This window comes from Lepidothrix coronata, unplaced genomic scaffold (genome assembly GCF_001604755.1).
Source record: "Lepidothrix coronata isolate B3197 unplaced genomic scaffold, Lepidothrix_coronata-1.0 Scaffold34, whole genome shotgun sequence".
NCBI lineage: Eukaryota > Metazoa > Chordata > Aves > Passeriformes > Pipridae > Lepidothrix > Lepidothrix coronata.
In genome coordinates, this window is record NW_016690214.1 from 1,620,107 (window position 1) to 1,641,185 (window position 21,079).

General features: G+C 47.8%; 1 protein-coding gene and 1 long non-coding RNA gene across 5 annotated transcripts in view; one reads left to right on the top strand and one right to left on the bottom strand.

Moving 5' to 3' along the window:
- The first annotated feature begins 4,040 nt into the window (after window positions 1-4,040).
- Window positions 4,041-8,532, top strand: LOC108495905. 2 transcript variants are annotated; one of them, XR_001874265.1, is made up of 4 exons: window positions 4,041-4,210; window positions 6,406-6,525; window positions 8,081-8,187; window positions 8,301-8,532. It is a non-coding gene; the product is annotated as an uncharacterized LOC108495905 (long non-coding RNA). The 2 variants fall into 2 exon arrangements; XR_001874264.1 differs by having other exon boundaries at window positions 4,043-4,164.
- KCNJ16 (potassium voltage-gated channel subfamily J member 16) overlaps window positions 5,998-21,079 on the bottom strand; it is a 37,140-nt gene continuing 22,058 nt past the window's right edge. For all 3 annotated transcript variants that reach the window (XM_017812109.1, XM_017812108.1, XM_017812110.1), the window contains 2 exons: window positions 7,777-11,421; window positions 5,998-6,632 (listed from right to left, as the gene is read on the bottom strand). In XM_017812109.1, the coding sequence (XP_017667598.1) occupies window positions 10,068-11,354 (1,287 nt within the window). In that variant the 5' untranslated portion in view covers window positions 11,355-11,421 and the 3' untranslated portion in view covers window positions 5,998-6,632; window positions 7,777-10,067. The remainder of the gene's footprint in view (window positions 6,633-7,776; window positions 11,422-21,079) is intronic.

Consider the following 21,079-nt stretch of genomic DNA (forward strand, 5'->3'; position numbering starts at 1 on the left):
CCAGTGCTGGGCCTATTTACATCCAGTGGGAACTTCCAGCCTGATGGCAGTGCAGGAGACCCCTCCCTGAGAGGGGACTGGTGGGTGGGTGGGTGTTTTTTGCTGGATTTTTCAAACCTTGGTGAACAACTGAATTCCTGAGCCAGGTCTGCAGGTGCACCAGGGAGGGTCCTGGAGCTGTTGAAGCTGGTGCTGAGCACTCCCACCTTTTTGGGAGAGCCTTGAGGGCTTTCAGAGCCATCCCAGCATCTCTCCTGCCCTATGCCTTCCCTTCCCTGGTCAGGAAGCCAAGGAGCAAGGACAGCCTGGCCAGGACACAGGGAGCAGGTCTCTGGCAGCACAGCTCTGCTGGGAACTCCTGCGGGGCCGGGAAGGAGGGACACAAATTAAATTAGTTGGCACCTTCCTAAACGTCCCTCCAAACTAAAATTTAGCAGGGGAGTAAAACCAAACCGAGCTCAAAATTGTAGGTTAAACTTCCTGATATTGTTTTTGACTGATTACTTGGACCAGCCCTCCAAGGCCCACCCGCTAAATCACCCCTGTCACTTGAAAAATCCGTCATCAGAGGGGAAATAATCCTCAGCAAGTAAATGCCACAGCTTCCTCTCTTTGGCTATCACGATCTTGTGCTGCTTATCTGCTTTTCTGATGCCATTTTGTGCCTCCAGGCTAAATTCTGCCTTTCATGTACACGCAGGGGAAGGATTCCTCACCCACCCTTGGGCATCCTGCATGGAAATTTGGGCCAAACTGTACGTCCTGTGCTCTGGTACAGCCTCATCCAGATGCCAAAAGGGAAGGGATGGCTCAGAAGGAGGGTCTTCCCTGTTTTGTGCTAGGAAATGTTGCACCTCAGCGTGAGCCACGAGTTTCCCTGTAATCTCCCTAATACTTCAGAAGTTGGCTTTGATCCCCTGATATTATTTGAGTTAATGCCCAAACCCTATTAAGCAACCTTGTGACAGGGCCTGGAGGGGAAAAGATTGTGCTGTTTGCCATCAAGTATTAAATAATCAACGTGGAAAGTCCCTAAATGTCAAAGTTGCTGCTCCCTCGGTGGCTGTGAGACCTGGTGACATCGTGGTGCTGTGGTGGCATCGCTGTAGGAGGATGTCCCTGGGTGTAAGAGGTTGCCCAGGGCTCCCCACATGGGAACAGGGTGCCTGGGTCCCTTCCCTGCCTGCAGACTGGGCTGGCACGAGGCAGCACATCCAGCAGATGGGCAGAAACACTCTGTGGGTGCCTGGCTCACAAAGAAGAGACAGGCTGACTCCAAGAAGACCCCACATCCCTCCTCAGAGGCCTCAGAGCAGAAGACCCTCCATTCAGAGCTGCACTTTGATATGTGTTTCCTTTTAATCTGAGCACACTCTTAACCTGGGAGCCAAACACCTCCTGGGGCCGTGTGTGACAGGAGAGGGGACACCCAGCACCCAGACTGGGACTGTCTTGATTTGACAAAGGGCAGAGATCACATGGAGAGACAATCAGTGGCAAAGGGTAAAGGGGCAGAGAGCCAGCAGGACAGACAAAGGGAGGCAGAGAATGAGCAGGGGCTTGTCGTGTCACTGTGACAGTACTGGAAGGTGCTTGTGCTCTCTGACAGCAAAGGTGGCACAAAAAACCCTCTGCAGAACAGCCCAGAGCAGAGCACAACGGGCTGGCTTTGTTCCTCTTTCCTGATGGGGTGACTCCAGAGCTTGGGAGCAAGTGCCAGTGGTGCCAATCAGTTCTGGCTCTTCTGTTAAAAAAAAAAAAAAAAACAAAACCAACAAAATCCCCACACCATAAATCAACCCTCCAAGTTTACAGAAGTCAGAAATCACCAACCAGCTCAGCTTTCCTTAGTCCCCACCTGTGATGCTGGTGCCCAGGACCTCCGGAGAAGGCAGGATGGGTGCACAGTTCAGGAGAACACACTTGAAAACACAAGTGAACACTGCAGAGAGCTGTTTGCTTTGCATTATTCACACTCTTCAAGCCCTGGCAAATTGCTTTTCCTCTGACCATACTTCACTGTAATTTTTTCAAGCTGAACTGGCTTGGAGAGAATAAGTGTCTGTTCTGAATCTTCATCTGAAATGTCAATTGACTTTGAATCTTTTTGGAAGGCCCAGAAAGAAATAAAAGACTTCCAAGCATCTTTGTGCTTTTGGTGTCTGGAAGTGGCTTCTCTCACAGGAGAGCAAAGAGAAGAAGCAGATCTAGTTGGGTAATTTAATGTGCATAAGGTAATTTACTACGAGGCAACACTTCAGTGCTCAGTGCTTTTAGTTTCCAGCACATGAGTATCCTTGACCTTGCTCTTCCCTACCCTCAGCTGTGTGTCAGATAACTGTGGGAAGAAGAAGCCTCCCTGAGAAGCAAATCTGCAAGTCAAAGTCATGACTTTCTTTGCCCAAAAAGGGCCCCAGAAGGCTGGATCAGCGTGTGGATCCTCCCTTTATATGGCGAGGCTGTTCCAGCGCTTTCATCAGCTCAGGTAAAATTAGCACTGTGCTAATTACCCCAGGCCAAATATACAGCTGGGGAAAGTGCACATATTTCAGGGGGATGAAACTCGAGCTGGAATTGGCAGGAACCATCCCCTTTTATTACCATAAGGAGAGGGATGGGAGTTATTTCAGTCCCACATCCACATGTGCAGACGTCGATTCACATGCGACGCTTCCACTCGGCCGTGATTTTCCCCGCTGGAGCTTCCCAGCCCAGATCCTCGGGACTGGAGTGTAAGGTTCTCAAATCCATCCTCCCACATCTTTGGTCTGTATCAGAGGAATTCTGTGGTTCTGGGTCTCCTGTGCTATCAGCCATAGGTTTGCTGGAGGGAGTTGGGAAATGGCTTGTGGCGTGTCAAGGTGTGTGTGACTGTAAAGGACTATATTCGACTGCTTTACTTGGCACTTCTCCAAAAACGGGGATAAAATGGGAGGGAAGAGAAAAAAGACCCTCTAGCAGAGTGGAAAAAGTGATCACTGAAGAGAGGAGGGTTTAATCAGCATATACAGTGAGTAATTCCAGGAACTGCAATAAACACTTACCAAATTTGGTTTCCCACTTCACATCTTACCACGGGTCACTCTGGACACCACCCCATTGAAATTGGTGGGGTCCCCATGAGTAAGGCCCTTGGCCTGTGTGGGCAAGGAGGGTTTTCCCTTGTGTGCACCCACCAGGCTCTTTTTGATTTCCAGCTGGAGATCTGAAAAGAAACTTACCCATTGATGCATAATTCCTGTTTTTCACACCCCACTCGGGGCATGGCTGTTACAATGAGGTATTATCAGTCAAAATTCCTGCTGGAGACACCCAGTACAGACATTTCAGTGCAGGGCAGTGGCACTGGCGAGGCTTTGGGACAGTCTCCTCCTTACTGTGGGTTTGCACCACGGTCACATGAAGGCCAGCAGCTCATTTTGGCACCTGGGCCAAGCAGGGATCGAGCTGCATGAACATCAGGCCAAAAATAGCCCCTCCCCTGTCAGGCAAGTCTGAGAGGCTCGTGATCAAAGATGGGGAAACACGAGGAACAAATGCAATGCCCAGTAGTCAGAGCAGAGCAGCTGCCTGACAGTTGTGGAGCTTCCTCCAGCCGCTGCCTGGAGAAGGGCTGTGGAGGAGGAGGATGATATGGATGGTGCAGCAGATGTTTCATTGGAGCTACTCCCGTGCGTGAGAGAACGCAGGAAGCCGCTCGATGGAAAATGTGCATCCAGAAGTGGACATGGCACTGGAGATGAGATAATTATTAAGGCATTTCTATTTTGGAGCCCTTCTCTGTGTGTAGTTTTGCATAATAAACGTCAGCATTGCCTTGCTGCACTCACACATGTTCCCTGGGCCACACAAACAAGCAGCTCTTTGCCTCTTGTCACTGATACCTCCCCAGGTCAGTCCCTTTGGCCACAAATAGCTCATTGCCCTATTTGAAAGGTTCCTGGTGGAGTGGAGCCAGGTTGGCCTGGCTATATATACCTAAGCTGGCAAATAGAGCCACCTCTCAGCTTTTGCTTCTATATATAAAGAGGAACGATATAGAATAAATCAGCTGGATGGGGGACATGTCCAATCAATTTTATAACAAAATAATGCCCTTTCTGGGTTAATCTACTGTATTGAACCTGAGAGGGCAGCTGCAGAATCTGAAACCAGAGGGTGCAGGTTTGCTGAGGGTGGTCAGGCAGTGCTGGGAATTCACTGAAAACAGGTTCTCTGGTTATAACACTGCTTTTTTGGGGGGTGCTATTTCTGAATGGCCGGGGGGTCCATTGATGGGACAGCACGTTGTGCCACTTCGGGGGTGATGGCTGAGCAGCGCTGCAGAACTGACCCTGAGGGAGTGCTGGAGTGTTGGAGCAGAGAAAGGGCGGCGGGGGGCTGAGGGCGGGGGTTCTTTGGGGCCGATGTCGCCGATGTGTCCCCGCGGATGCTCCGGGAGCGCTCCGCGCCCGCCGCAGTTCCCCCCAGAGCCGCAAGGTGGCGGCCGAGGGCCCGCACGGCGCTGCCGGAGAGGGATCGGGATCGGGATCGGGACCGGGATCGGGAACGGGATCGGGATCGGGATCGGGATCGGGACCGGGAACGGGATCGGGACCGGGATCGGGATCGGGATCGGGAACGGGATCGGGAACGGGACCGGGATCGGGAACGGGATCGGGAACGGGATCGGGATCGGGATCGGGACCGGGATCGGGATCGGGATCGGGATCGGGATCGGGACCGGGATCGGGACCGGGATCGGGATCGGGATCGGGAACGGGATCGGGATCAGGATCGGGATCGGGATCGGGATCAGGATCAAGATCGGGATTGGGACCGGGACCGGGATCGGGACCGGGATCGGGATTGGGATCGGGATCGGGAACGGGATTGGGATCGGGACCGGGATCGGGATCGGGATCGGGATCGGGATTGGGATCGGGATCGGGATCGGGACCGGGATCGGGACCGGGATCGGGATCGGGATTGGGATCGGGATCGGGATCGGGACCGGGATCGGGACCGGGATCGGGATCGGGATCGGGATCGGGATCGGGATTGGGATCGGGACCGGGATCGGGACCCTCCTGGATGGAGGACACGGAGATGAACGTCCCGGGATGGGTCAGTGCTGGGCACAGAGCGCTCCGCTGGGACAGGCTGTGCTGGGGAGCTCCCAGGAGACCTCAGAGCCCCTTCCAGAGCCTGAAGTGGGATGATGAAAAAGAGGGAGAGTGACCTTTTGCTCAGTGATAGGAGAAAGAGGAATGGTTTTAAATTAAAACAGGGACTTTTAGATTAGATATTTAGAAGGGATTCTTCCCTGGGAGGGTGGGGAGGCCCTGCCACAGGTTGCCCAGAGAAGCTGTGGCTGCCCCTGGATCCCTGGAAGTGTCCAAGGCCAGGTTGGACAGGGCTTGGAACAACCTGGTGGAAGGTGTCCCTGCCCATGGCAGGGGGTGGAACTGGGTGATCTTTAAGGTCCCTTCCAACCCAAATCATTCCATGATTCTATCCCACATCTGGGTGGGAAATTCTTGCGCATTTGTGACAGTTCAAGGTAACTTTGTCTTGTTTTGAATGAAGAAAATATTGACTAAGTGTGGATATCACAGTGTCAAGACTTCTGGCTTTCTAGGGAGCAAGATAAGCCCAAAACAGAACTACTTGACTTTGTACTTGTTTTGCCTGATGTTCATCCAATTCCTCCCAGCATTTCCTGAGCCACCAGGACTCACCCCATAAAAAGCTTTAAATTTTGGAAGCAGCCCCTGCGTTGTGAAGCCCCATGGAAACATGGATCCACGTTTTTCAGCCCAGATAAAAACTTCAACTTCTCCTTGTTTCGTTCTGGTTCCATTTCTGTCCCACTTCCTCTTCTCTGCCTGGAAGTGACTCCGTTGTCAGATGCTTCTTCCTTCCCTACTTTGGGCCTCCTCTCCCCACCACAGACACCAACTCTTTTTGTTTGCAGGTTCCCAGCTCAAACCAACGAAGATTTAAGAGCTAAAAAAAAAAGCTTACAAGCAATTTTTATTTCCTACACAAACACTTCTCGTGCCCTGAAAAGTACCCCTCATTTCCTGAAGTGAGTTCAGACCTCCTGCACAGTGTGTAAGAAACAAGGGATAAACAAGGGGATAAATATTATGTCCCACATCTGAAAACCAACTTCACAAAAAAATATGCACTAAATGATACATGATAATGGGGAAGGAGATGCCAGAGGCCTTAATGAATGGTGGTAAGCAAGGCTGGAAAAATAAATTATATAATAATCTCCTATTATATTCCCTTTGACATAAATTAATCTTGACCCGGAACAATAGTGCTCCTTTCCAAGGGAAAATAACCCAATGCAGTTTATAATCATGAGTCAGGAGTCCAATGCAAAGTGGTTTGTGTTTGCTCTTTGTTGTTAAGATTTTGCTTCATCTGGTGAATTTTGTGGAAAAGTCGGGAACAGGGAGAGCAACTTCCAGCCAGAACTGCCAGTTCCTGCCTCTGGGTGGCTGGGAAGAAGCTGCTGGACTTCAACCCAAGGTATTGGCTTTTGGAAGCTCCAAGGAGCACCCTCTGGAAGAGGGGGAGGATCCTGGTGTTTCACCACAGCTCCCAACTCACCGATCAGCTCTGGATGCACCTGGATGCTTCCTTTTGGGCTGGTGGGTGCTTTGATCCGATTCATCAGGGGTGACTCCAGGGTTAGGTCTGTGTTTCTGCTCTGGGGATGCAGCTGCTTTTTCCTTTGCTGGGTTTCTGGGAGGTTTGTTTGCTTTGGTATTGCTCAGCCCTGCAATGGGGATGAAAAAATTCCCTGGGAAATCCTCACCTAGAAAGAGCAGAGGAACGAGGAAGAACCTCCCTCCTGCTGTCCAAAAGCTGCTGTGCACCAGTGTCCCGCAGGAATCTTTCCTGGGTCCTCTCCTGAGCATGGGGGAAGTAAGAACTGGCACCTTTTAAAGTGAAAAACCTACTCTGCACCTTATAAATCTTTCCACGACCTCTTAGTGCCTGAGATACCGAAGCTTAAAATTGTGGCTGAAGAAAAGTCCAGTGTGCTCTCAGGAGGTGTGTGGTGGAGGCACGTTCTTTATTTCGGTGTCTTTATTCACAAAAACTCAATGCCTGCTTTGCTGTACATCAGTACACACGGTCTTTATACTCTGAAAAATGAAATAAAATATCAACCAAGGAAAGGCAGAAAAACCCAGACTGGTTGAGATCAGTGGTTCAGCCAGTGGCACTGGCTGGTGTCAGATGCTGTAGATAAAAGTAGGAGGAACTGTAGGGAATTGGAATTTTGTTGTGAATTAATATGCCCGGGAGAGAAGTTTCTTCCTGATCCTCATCAGTCGGTGGTTGCCTTGCATGCCAACACACACATTGCCAGACATGCTCCTGTATTTTTATTTATCTGCACCAAGAAACACGGGGCAAAGCCCTAAATCAGACTCCTGGTACTTCCACTTTACAGCAAAGTCATTCCGAGGAAAGAATTCTTTCAGCCCAAGAGGCTCACAGGGAACAGAGCTGGGAGAGGGAAAGGCAGCTGAGCTTCACAACTTAACAGGGAGAGCTGCTTTCTCACACAGCACCTGGGGTGTGCACCTCTGGGAGGGATTTGGGGGGTTTTGGTTTCACATCTCAGTGGTATCTCGTCTCTCTCAGTACCTTTGCCATGTGGTCAAGCAGAGCCACGTGTGTAAGTGCTTGTAATGTGAGCAGTTCAGCAGATTTCGGGTTAGACAGTCCCTGGTTGTGAAAATCAGAGTTGGAAAGTTCCAGGGTGACCATCCTGCCTCAGTCCTGGCAGTGTTTTCTCCATCAGGCTCCCGAGAGCCACCACAGAGATCACACACCCCAGAGCTCCGTCACTGCTTCACCTCCTCTGTGACACCATTTCCTAATTAACTTCAATCCTTTTGCCTCCAGTTTAATCCCATGTTTTCCTGCCCTACCCACCATGCACCAGATTGTCCCTCTCTCAAACTGCAATTTTGTGTTTGAGAACTGTGTGTTTCCCGACTCCCTTTAGGACTGAAACACTTTAAGTCATTTCCCTGCTTCCTTAACAACCTGTTTTCTACATCTCCAGATTCTCTTCAAATTGCTCCGTGTCTTTCCCAAAATGTGGTGCCCAACATGGAATAAAGCAACCCAGCCAAGACCAGAGGAGTGTGGAAGGATTATTTCCCATGTCTTGTAGGTTATATTCTATTTTATACAATCCGGATGGGGTTGTTTTTTTTTTCCAACACCACATAAGTACTGAGACCCTCATACATTTTCCTACATTCCTTCCCATTTTTTTTTAGACTATTTCCCCCATGTCTGCCAGTGCTCAAATCCAGGATTGAAGAAGATGTTTTCTACTGCTGTTATAGATGGATGCTGCTGGTGAATCAGCACATGAAATAGGCTAATTAATGATCTTTGGAATAACCAAATCCCTCCAGGTTTCAGTTTTACCTGAAGGGATGATGTGCCAGCAAAAGAGAAATGCAAGATACATTAAAATAATACAGCAGAGTTACTACATGGAGTAAATTTCAGGAAAAAAGACTCAGTATTCTATTTTTTCTTCATTAAATGTGAAGAGCTCATAAAAACCCAATTAATTAGTCAGAATGATGTGAACGACTCGTCAGACCTAATTTTAGCAGCCTAAACTTAGCCAGCATTTCCACAACAGTCATCTCATCTCCTTCAGCAACAAATGGAGAGGGATGAACATTTCCAGGATAAGTGGGAATGTCTGCAGCTCCCTAAAAAGCCAGAGTAAGGTGGGATGAGCTCCCCTGTGAGGACAGAGGAGTTCCAGTAACCACAGGAAGCCTCGACCAGCAGGCAAACACTGGATTTCTTTGCAGAGGTCAGGTGAGACAAACCCCACCAACTCAGTGGTGGTAAAATAATTATTTTACATTAGTATGAAAATTAAACATAATGCAAATTAACTGTAATCATCAGGTGGAGAAAGTACCATGAGATATTGCTTATTAAATAGTTACAGAGCATGGAACTTCCATGTCACAGCCAACTTCAGAGCATCAACTCTCCTTTTTTTCCAAATTGAGCTGACAGATGAGTGTGTTGAATTTCTCTGTGAAGGATCATTTTTACACAGCAATTGGAGATAAACATATCTCATTTTGACAAAATCGCCCTGTTTGCTCTCCAGATTGATTTTTGCCTTTTCCAAGAAGCACAATACACTAAAAAGAAAAGCAAAATGAAATGAAAGACGCTTTGATATCAAATATTGCACAGCTCGCTCTAAACACACGATCCTCTCCTTGAGGCTCAACGTGATTTTGCTGGTTTCAGGCTGGAGGTTTTCTTTTGATTTCTGATCGGTGCACGTGAGGCAGCTTGGCCAACCCTCTGAGCCACCAGAGCCACGTCCCAGAGCCTCCCCACAGCCCCGAGCCAGCTGATATCCCACGACCCTCAAGAGGCTGAGAGATCAGCACTTCTGGGAATGGCTCATGGAAAAGCTCTCCAGGATCCCACTGCGGATCCCACAGGACTAGGCAGGGCACAAGCAGGTTTCCAAAGCCACCCAGTAACACTGGGGTCAGTTATTCTTCCCAGTTCACTCCCTTCTGTGAAAAACAGCCCCATAGATTCCCCAGCAGAACCCTGGGATGTGGGTTTTGTCTGAACTGCTGGAGGGGAATGGTTTGTTGGGATGGTGGAGTTTCAGAGCCTCCTAGAGAGACTGGGAACTGGCTTTCCAAACAAATTAGGCAGCTTTGAAAATTTTGACCTCGAGGGCACAGTGCATTGTTTTTGCTCCCTGCCAAGATCATTATCTGTCTCTGGGTAAATCCAACCCCGCAGGGTAGTGAAGTTTACAGTGAGTTTGCTCAAGTGCAGCAGGTCCCTAAAAACCCAACTGGGAGCTGTTCTGTCACTGATACCCCCCAGACCAGTGAGAAGCTCCTCCTTGCAGCTCAGCACTGTGGGCACGCTGTCAGCGAGGTTTGTGACGTTAATACTTGTGCACATGAGTTCATTGTTTGCATTCTGAGAGCTACCGTGGGAGGATCTGTTGGGAGTGACCTTAATTACAGTCAGAGCTAGATTTGGGACTCTCTGGAGAGCCTGTTCAGGGTCACAGCTGCTTTTCGGTAAGAAACCTCTGCAGAAGGTGTGACAGTTGTCACTGGGTCTTCTGGGTCTTCACAGTTGGTGACCAGGGCAACAGCACTGAATGACTTTTGGGTGGTGCTGCATGTCTTGACCTCCAGTGCTGATGACTCTGCTTCTTTCTCCCGTGTCTTCTCGGCTCGGTTCCACTCCTGCTCCTTCCGATCCAGCTGCATGGCACTGCAGTGAGGGGCATAAACCTCGGTGGTCTCCTCAAACTGCAAGCAGTCCACCTTGTAGTATTTCTTCTTCACGTGCAGGACATCGTTAAACCTGTGGCCCCAGAGGATCTCTCCGGGCATGTACGAGCTCCGGGACTGGTGCGAGGTTCCTGTGGAGTCGCCCGTGTAGACGAACGTGACCAAGATCTCAAAGTTGTCCTTGGCCAGGGCCTTCCTGTCCAGGCCGTACAAGGGGCTCTCACTGTTGATTTCGTGGACAACCGTCACCGGGGTGACAAGGATGATCTGGTCATTCAGCAGCTTCAAGTCCCTGTACTCCATGGTCATCCTGCCCTCCTTGTCCTCCCTGTAGCGCAGCAGCTGAGCCCTCACGGACCCCTCCACCATGTGGTTGGGCCGGAAGTCGCCGATGCGCCACATGAGGCAAAACTTGTCGTCCCTCAGGCCGACCACGGCGTAGTAGCTGAAACGGATGGTCTGAGCCCTCTTCCGAGCCGTGGCCATCTTGGCCAGGGCCGCCCCGATGATGAAGGTGTTGATGATGCAGCTCAGCACCGACTGCAGGATCACCACGAGGATGGCGGCCGAGCACTCCTCGGTGACGCAGCGGGACCCGTACCCGATGGTCGTCTGCGTCTCCAGGGAGAACAGGAACGCCCCCGTGAAGCTGTGGACGCTCGCGACACAGGGGGTCGTCCCCTCGTCGCTGAACAAGTCCCCGTGCTGGATGGCTATGAGCCAGAACACCAGCCCAAAGAACAGCCACGAGAGCACGTAGGACAAGGAGAATATCACGAACATGTGGCGCCACTTGATGTCCACCAGCGTGGTGAAGATGTCCGCCACGTAGCTCTCCCACTCCCCGAAGATGTGCTTGAAGTAGACATTGCAGCTGCCATCCTTGTGGAGGAACCGCTTCTGCAGCCTTTTCACCCCCTTTTCAGGCCTTTCTTGGCAAGTGCCTCGATAACTGACCTTATTTCCCTGGATGCTCACGGGCCTGTAGGAACCGCTCTGGTCCGTCATCTTCCTCATTTCTGCCTCGTGGCATCAGTTGACAGGACACACTTGGGGTTATTTGTTTTCTTTGTTCATTGGAAACCTATGAAACAAAAGAGAAAGTTCATTTTTGCCTCAATTTCCTGGGGCAGAACTGTGTAACACCAAATCCAAGCACATTCACTCCACAGCCATCACAAGCAATTCTTTTAAGAGTACAGACTCTGACATTCATTACACAACAGCTCTCAAAAACAGGCCTGGAAATATGAGGCAGCAAGAAACTCAAGTAGTTAGAAATGTCCTTATCAATCCTAATTGATTTTGAAATCAAAAATCTCTCTAGTGACCCCACTATGAGCAATTCTTTTAATGATCCCATGAAGTAACCTTCAAATCAGGATGGGTTCTCCTGAAAAATCACAGCAACCACAAACCCTCTTAAAGTTGGCCAAATATTTGAGGTAGTTAATTGCCTGTTGTAATTTTGCTTGTTTTCCTCCACTGGCAGAAATGCCTGGGAGAAACCCCTCATTTAGATGTAAGACTTCAGTAACACGGGCAGGCGAGTTCAGTGCTAATGGTTTTCAACCAGAAAATGAATCAAACACACAATCACTCGTCATTATTTTTATTTCAGTATTGCCCAGAAAAACCTGGTCATGAATGTGAACTTTATTGGGCTGGTGCTGCAGAGACATATTTGTTCAATTTGTAAAAAATCATTTACATTTCAAATGAAAAAAGAAACCTCTCTGGGGTCCTGGAAACCCTCTCCAATCGTTCCCTAAGGCAAACAAAAAAACATCCAGCTGCCAAAAATATTTAAATTTTGATTAATGTGTTCTAAGCAAACATGCAGTGTGTTAATAAAAGTTGGGGGTGACATAAATTTCGGAAGTGATGGGAATTAGGAGATTCCTCTGTCAGAGCAGAGAAGAAATGGATGTTGTTGCAGATTGCAACCACATGAACTCGAGCAGTTCTGGGCCATATGTTTAGTGGCTAATAACAAAAAGTTATGTTAGAAATTGAGACCTCATCACCTGGAATCCAGTTTAAAAAAAGGAAAGATTTAGCTGAACAAATCATTTACAGGACGCTTGTGAATTATTCATAGGATACAGCACTGAGAAAGGCAAACCCTTTTCCTGCAGATCTCCAGCTCATTCCACCACATCCCAGCCTAAACACTGACCAGTCAGAAGTGATGGGGACACAGCAGAACAATTCAAATTTTTTTTTTACAAGTTTCATGCTTCTCACTGATATTTCTGAAGAAAATAAAAATAATATTTTTGTGGAAACTCTGTCATTATTCTTCCAAAAGTTGCAAGTTTTCAATGGAAAAACGACAAGTACCTTTCCCATTTTCAAGCTGGTTTCGAAGCCTGAAAAGTCAAGCTTCAGACACAGGTTTCCAACGAAGCCAAAACGTTCATGGAAAATGAATTTAAGGAAAACCAACTTTCCTAGTGGCAGTTTTTTTCCCCTCAGGTCTTCGTTCACTTTGCTGAGTATAAATGACTGCACACACTTCTAGGCAGAGGAGAGTCAGGCCCATGGAGTGTAATATATATTGGATGGACTAGATTAACAGACCAAGAACTCTCCTCTCATCCAAGGAACAATGACAAGCATGCAGAGACACCAGTCCAAAAACACTTAAAAGCCAAACATAGTTTCCATTTCTTTTTTCTTTTCTTTTTCTCTCTCTCTTTTTTTTCTTTTTTTTTTTCCAGCCCAGAAATGAATGTGACATATGGTGTCGTAGCCTCAGAATGTGGCCTTCATTAAAAAACACAACATTAATGTTTCCAAAAATACTTCTTGGAATACAGTCTTTGGAAACATTCATATGACTTGCTTTACTCATAGCTTTAAACAAACACTGTAGCCTGGTGTGTTGAAGACGCTTGACCTAACATTTTATAAGTCATATTTAACAACAAACAACAACTGGAAACTGTTGAGTTGTTTGGGTTGGTGTTTTTTGGTTTGGTTTTTTGTTTTGTTTTGTTTTAAGGGCCTCATAATGTGAGGTGTGAAAATGAAGGAAATTGTAATCAGGAGCCAATGTAATCTTAAATAAAAAACATCCTCGTGAGGAGCAGTGGAGGAGCAGCACCGACCTCTGCTCTCTGGTGACCAGGGACAGGACCTGAGGGAATGTTTAAGTTGGATCTCAGGAGAAGGTTCTTCCCCCAGAGGGTGGTTGGGCACTGAACAGGCTCCCCAGGGAATGGTCACAGCCCCGAGGCTGCCAGAGCTCCAGGAGCATTTGGACAATCCCATTTTGGTGGGCCAGGAGTGGGACTGGATAATCCTTGTGGGTCCCTCCTAGCTGGGGATATTCTCTGATTGCACTGGTTTTCTTATTGACTGATTCAAACTAAAGTTCCTTAAAAACACTCCCAAACATCCTGGGACTCTAAAAGGGACTAAACTTCACGAACCAGAGACTCCTGAGTGGATTCCCCTCTCCCTGGGGTTGCCGTCAGAAAATCATCCTGTTTCAAAAATGGTGTTTAGATTTTGGTGGTGCTGGCAAAAATCATGATTGTGGCATATTTGACTGTGTGGCAAAGGCCACTCTGAATTTATGCTCCTCTGTCACACACAGGAGACAACTTTGTGGGGCATCTTGCTTTGGGAACTCTATTTAGGGTCTCTCCCAGGAACAGGTTGCAGTGACATGTATATGCTCGTGGATGTCTGTGGTGAGTTTTTGGCTGGTATAAAAAGCCATGTAGGAGGTTGGGTTTTGCAAAACAATCAAAACTATGTCTGCAAAAAGAAAGAGAACACCATGCAGAGCTGCCTAAACCAAACCCACATAATCCAGCCCTGAGGTTGGATGGAGTCAAAAGGAACCAGTGCAGAACAGTGTTGACAGACATACATTGCTCCCAGGATCTGAGCTAGTCTTTCACTGTCATGTTGAAAACTGGATTGCTCAGAGCCATTTGACATTGCACAGTGCCCCAGACAACCTAAAATCCCAAATGTGCTCCAAAGGTTTAAGGAAAAAACCTCCACAGCCTCTCAAAAACATCGAAAAAATAATGCCCAGTATTTTGGGTAAAGGTAACACTGAAAGGTAAACCAAGTCAGAACCTTTCCAGGCTACCTCCTAAAAGCTCCCAAGTGCAATAATAATCATGCATCATAATTAATGAGTCTTTTGCATTGCCTGGTGTTGCTCAGGACACTGAAGCCCAAACACCCACCCTTCAATGTTTGTAATTATGTAAGTCACTGCTATGGTTTGTCCTTCACACCATTAAACAGACATGTGATTTCCCTGTTCCAGAGGAGGGGGATGTTCCCCTCTCACTCTGCTGACACACACTGACCTCTGCAGAACAGTCTGAAGACCATTATCATCACCAAATTATTCCCAAGGACCACAGACTTACAACCAGACTTAGGAACCCCAGCCTTAGACCTTCAACCTTCAACCTTTCCAACACCTTATTTTTCAAAAGGGAAATATTTCCCTCATCCCTAAGAAAGCCACACAATTACATTAAAGGTCTGGCTACCTGGTAAAGATTAACAAAGGGGGTGGGGGAGGATTTAAAAGCATTTTCTACTCACTGGAGCTCCTGGATCAGTCTGCAAATGGTTCTCAGATGTTGCCAAGAAGCATTTTCACCTTCCTCTAACACTGACACATTAACCCTCCCCTTCGTTTGTCTTGCTTTTACTTTCTGTGAGTTTTTTCTTGTATTTCTGGGCGTGTTTGTACACATCATGAGCCTCCCCTTGCATTTCAGCACCGCTGAAATTGGCAGTACATTTCCTAACCATCCTTATAAATGTATCCCCCCCTCCAAATAGAAGCTTATCAGAGATAAAAATGGAGCAGGGAAGCCAGGCTGGGCAGCAGGGAGACAGAAACGGAGAAATCTCAAAGATTTCTTCAGGGTAAATGGCAGAGAGGGTTCAGAAGTTCTTTTAAAATATATAATCTAAGCCAAGGCCATGATCTTAATGTGTTGGATTCTGAAATATGCTCAGGGAGACACAGAACTGCTCTGGAGACCTGTGTTCATGGGGTCTGCATACTGACCCCCCCCAAACTTGTACTCTTTAAAAATTCCACCCCAGTTCCAACTGGGAGGAGGAGGGGAAGGAAATCCCTGTATTTCAAAGCTCATAAAGCAGCACAGTGGCAGAAACAGGAGCAAACCCACCACCTGCTTACACCCAGTGAGGAGCTGCACGAAGCAAACAGCAGCAGGAGCAGCCCCTTTTTATCATATTCATGTTTTCCTCTAGTTCCTCTTGAACAGAACAGCTGTACCAGAACAACCTGAACTCCTGGTTGTCAGCTCAGAACGAGTCACTTAAAAGCCTGAAACATCAAGTTTAGCCTTTCAAAGACTTTCACTAAATGTAACGTGTCAGTTTAATCCTGACATTTTGAGTTTAGGGCTCAGAGTTTTGTGAGGATAATCCCTGTTGCACCTTAGCCTAATACCTAACAAGTTGCTGCTACACCCCTTTTATGACTCTGTTTTCCCATTATGTAAACAATAGGAGTGAATTCTTGTTCGGTGACAACTTCAGTCAACAGCCTGTTTGTAAAACATTAAGCAAAACAATGTGAAGATCTCGGTTCCAGAATAATTCTGTTCTGAGATTAAATCAAAAAGAAAACAGCTGGAAACCTCCACGTGAAATTGGGTGCTCCCTGTAACCCCACACACATGGAAGTGGATGTCTCTCTCTCTCTCAATCTCTCTCTCTCTCTCTCTCTAGGGTTGGTTTAGCAATCACCTCAGTTTCCTCCTGCGTTTTGGAAATGGTCTGAAAGGTTTCCAGCTTTAGTCATTGTTGTGTAACCCTGGAAGACTTTCAGCTCAGAGACCAGAAATGTGACAATTCTGAGCTGCTTTGGAATTGACCCAAATACTTGTCCCTTAAAAAAAAAAAATAACAGCAACCCACCACCCACAAAATCTAAATAAATCTACTGTAGGACAACATTGAAACTCTTCCTTCTTTCTTTCTTTCCTTCCTTCCTTCCTTTCGCTTGCAAAGGGACATTTCTTCTAATACTTACAGCCAGTCTTTCTGCTTCTGATCTGCACCCCCCAGAGCAGAGCTGGCACATATCAGGATTCCCCCTTTGGTCTCTCCTGTATAATCACCCCAGGGAGGTGTTTGCTCACAGGGTTGCTCCAGGACATATAAAACCTGCTTGTAAATCTCCTGCCTTCTTGGCTGGTGAGTCTGATCACCCTTGGCCCACAAGATCTTGTCTTTATGATGCCAAGGCTTTCACTTGCCTCCTCTGGCAATAGAAAAAAGAGCAGTGATGTTCACAGTGTCAGGAAGTGTCTGATATTATTTGTCTCCAACAGGTCAGCCCTGAGAGCCTGATAAGCAATTTATGTTACAAGTGAGGTTTTTTATAGAATCCCAGAATGGTTTGGATTGGAAGGACCTTAAAGCTCATCTCCTTCCACCCCTGCCCTGGGCAGGGACACTTTCCACTGCTCCAAGCCCCATCCAACCTGGCCTCGGACACTTCCAGGGATGGGGCAGCCACAGCTTCTCTGGGCAACCTGTGCCAGGGCCTCCCCACCCTCCCAGAGAAGGATTTCTTCCCCATATCTGACCTAACCCTACTCTTTAAAGTTTGCCATGTCAGCTCAGCCCCTCCCAGGTCACCAAAGGGCATCTCTGCAAGGGAAGGGGGGAATCCAAAATCCCCCAAACTGAACCCAGAGCCAGACCTCTGGGGAGCAGGGATGTAGGAGAGGGGTTCCCACGACAGAGCCCGACCCAGAGCACTCTCAGCTGTGCTGGCTGTACAGACTGGAGCACATCCCAGTGGGAGCTTCAGGCACAGACCTTTCCTACAGCACAGGGATGTCTTTGAAGCCACTGGAGTGAAACTTTCAAACAGCTCAACTTTCCCCTCCAAGAGAAAGTGTTGTTGTTCCCATCACTTCGCCCTGGATGGCTGAGGGCAGGTTGCAGGGGCTGCACCTCACCCTGAGAAGCTGTAACACACAGCTCTGCAGACATCACCTCACAGGTAACACCTGCCCTCTCCAGCATTTTGTCTATAAAGCCCTTTCAACAGTAGAAGAAAAGGTTGAAAATACAGAAATAAAAGAAAACCTTGGGGTTGGAACTAGGTGGTCTTTTAAGGTCCTTTCCAACCCAAAGCATTCTATGAGTATAACAGGCTGATCTCAGAGCTGGAAAAAAAAGAGTGTTTATTTCTTAGACTTCTTCCTCAATGCCTCCATAAAGAGATAAGACCTAAAGTATCAATATCAAAGGGTTTATTGAACATTTTAAAAGGCAGACACAGACAGCACAGAGCAGCAGAGCTTTGCACAGACTTTAAAGTCATGCAATAGTGCTGTGAGCTACACTAGAACAACTCAGAGCAACGGATATATCGACATTTAATTCATCTAAGTGAAACCAGATCTCCTTAAAACAAAACCAATAAAAAAGAAATCAAAGAAGTTTCTCCCCTTAAAGTTAGAGAAGTTGCTCCTTGATGGAGGCTGGTGGCCTGTTTTGGAGACACAGGACAGGTTCAAAGGGAACCAGTCCCCTGCATACCAACCAGAGCACTTTCCAAAACCTATAGAAAGCTGCAAAAGTCTATTTTAATTTATTTGCACTGCAAGCACTGCATGGTTTCAGCAGGAACAAGCCATGGAAACACTGAAATACCATAAGAAATGGAAAGTGCTGGCAACTTGAGGCTCCTGATTTCGGGCCTCGATGCCATTCTTTGTCCCAGACAATTTGGCAGGAGGGAAACCTGAAACTGTTCACTCTCAGGAGTCTTTTCCTCTTTTTAACCCTCAGCTCTCAGTAGCTCCTGCACCAGGGTGACCACACAGAGCATGGACTGGGCAATTCCTACCTCAGCCCCTCCTGGGGTGGTGGTGGGTGGGTGCAGGAGCACCCCCAGAGGTGACCCTGCCCTGCATCCAGCACAGCCCACACCTGAACAGGGCAGCTGGATCCACACAGGGCCACTGGCATCTCCTCCTGCCTGAAATTCCTCCTCCTGCTTCTCTTCCCATCAGCCCAGAGCCATTTGCATGTTGGTGTTGAGCTGATAGGACCAAAAAAATCTCTATTTCTAGTCAAGCTCCTGTAGAATCAGTCCTTAAAAACTGTTCAACTGATACACATCCCAGAACTGAAAATCAGAGAATCATGGAATGGTTTGTGTCGAAGGGACCTTAAAGCTCATCCAGTTCCACCCCCTGCCATGGACAGGGACACCTTCCACTAGCCCAGGTTGCTCCAAGCCCTGTCCAACCTGGCCTTGGACACTCCCAGGGATGAGGCAGCCACAGCTTCTCTGGGCAACCTGTGCCAGGTATGCAGAGATGGAAAAGCTGAAAAGATATACTCTATATCCAGGTTTCTTCCTTTGGAAATCAGTAACCAACCTATTCCTGAATTCAGCAGGCAGAATCCCCTGATCCAAACGAGCTGTGAGGGAATCAGCACTAATTAGCACTTCCTCCCCTCTCCTCCCCAGCACACTGATGCCTGCACGGACACAGAGCAAAGGTCATTCCCAGAACTCTGCAGATGTGTGCAGTGGGATTTCACCCCACCTTGCCCCTCAGGGATTACATGCAGCCCACAGAGCCACAGCAACGTTCCTTGAGGAACTTTTCCAACAGATCTCATTGGCAAAGAACAGAACAGTTTGTTGCAGCTCTTAATAGACATGATGTAATATAATAATGAATTCAGCAGCGGGTAAGTGGCAGGTCATGAACAATGACAGAATCAGATTAGAGAATGCTGAGCACTTTGATCTAACAGGGCCAACACCCTCAGCCCCGTTATTTGCTGTTATATCTCTTCCCCAAACACAGCAGGTTATTGATAATGTAGGAATTCGGGGGCAGGCAGGAGCTGAGATTCTAAAAGGGTTCTTCCAGTCTCGGGGACAGTTTCCTTTACGTCACTTTGTGCAACTCTGCTTCCTGAGGCAGGGACTGTACTCCTCTTTTTCCTGTTTTCTGGAGCGCCCTGTAAACCAAACACCCGGGGAAGGGCAGTGTGACACAGGAACGTGGAGTCACTGCCTGTGCAGGTGTGTTCTGTGCTCAGGTGTGTTCTGTGCTCAGGTGTGTTCAGGTATGTTCTGTGCTCAGGTATGTTCTGTGCTCAGGTGTGTTCTGTATTCAGGTGTGTTCCATGCTCAGGTGTGTTCAGGTGTGTTCTGTGCCCAGGTATGTTCTGTGCTCAGATATGTTCTGTGCTCAGGTCTGTTCAGGTATGTTCTGTGCTCAGGTGTGTTCTGTATTCAGGTGTGTTCCATGCTCAGGTGTGTTCTGTGCCCAGGTATGTTCTGTGCTCAGATATGTTCTGTGTTTAAGCATGTTCTCTGTTCAGGTGTGCCCAGGTGTGCCTGTGGAATGAGGTGCAGACACTGTGGGGTCAGATTTAGCCCTGCAGAGCTCCCTGGTCCTGCACACCCAGCACAGACCCCTGAGAGGGGGACAGGTCGTGTGCCTGTAACCAAAGGGGCTGCAGAGACCAGAGAAGCTCTAAAATTACCTGTGCAGGGTTTAATCCTGCCCATCCACAGGCTGCAGCTCCCACAATGGGCAGCCTTGTGCTGGATCAGGTGCCTTGGCTCCTGTATTTCATGTAAGGAATGGGATAAAACTGAATCCCAAGTGAATGTGTGAGCCCTGTTTGACAGATGACAGAAGGAAGCTGTGAGGAGGAAGCCTGAGGATTCTGATTTATTTTTTTGCTTCCCCAACCCTTGTAGAAATGTCCCTAAGATGCAGCCTGACTCCAGTTATTGACTTCTGCTACCCAGGGCAGACAGGAACACCTCCAAGTTACTACTGATCTCAACTTTACCTCCTGGCCCTAGCAGGAATTCCACTATAAAACTCAAACTGTCTCATCCCACATAACGAAATATCCCAAATTCCAATTAAATCACCAAAGGCTTCACATTTTCAAAACTAACATAAGGTCTAACAGAGAAAACATCATTTTGCATTACTTCTTTGAGGAAATGGAATGGAGAAGTAAAAATAAAAATTTAAAAAATCATGTAAATAAAATTAATCACTTCCACTACGATCTAATTTTTAGGAAATCCTCAAAAAAGCTGCTGACTCAGATTTCTAAACTGATATTAAAAAGACTTTGAGATAAGTATTAGCTACATGTCAAATCAAACAGTGTATCAGTGCTTTTTTTTCCTTAGGAAAGGTAGCAGTAAGTGCTGTGACTGACACTCAGATAAATCAGGCAATCAAACCCTGCACTTCAAGAAGTTAATTTATCCATCAGTCCTGGGGTCAAGAATCACAATCTGCTTTTCTGAGCAGCTTTGTGTGACTTTCCTTTCATTTGTGAATATAGATGCAGCAGAAATCCACCTCTGATGCAACACAATCTGATTTTCTCTCCCTCCTGCTCAAGCACATCCTGCAGCTGGAGCTGCTCCGCCAAGGCCCCGAGTCCTGCCCCGCATCCCGAGTTTCCATCCAAACCCCAACACGCTCCCACATTTGCTGGGCTGTGCATGTCACCACTTCTTAAAAAAGCCTGTGAAACGTATTAAAGGGTTTCAGAGACCCGAGGGCTGATCCAAACCCCGCTGAACCGAGCACAGGGGCTGTCTCTGGTTCCCTGCCTTGGATCGGAGGCGCCCGTCGGGTTTCTCGGTATCACCGCGGGCGGAATCCGTCGCTGCCCTCCGGAATTGGCTTGGCCTGCTGGAATTG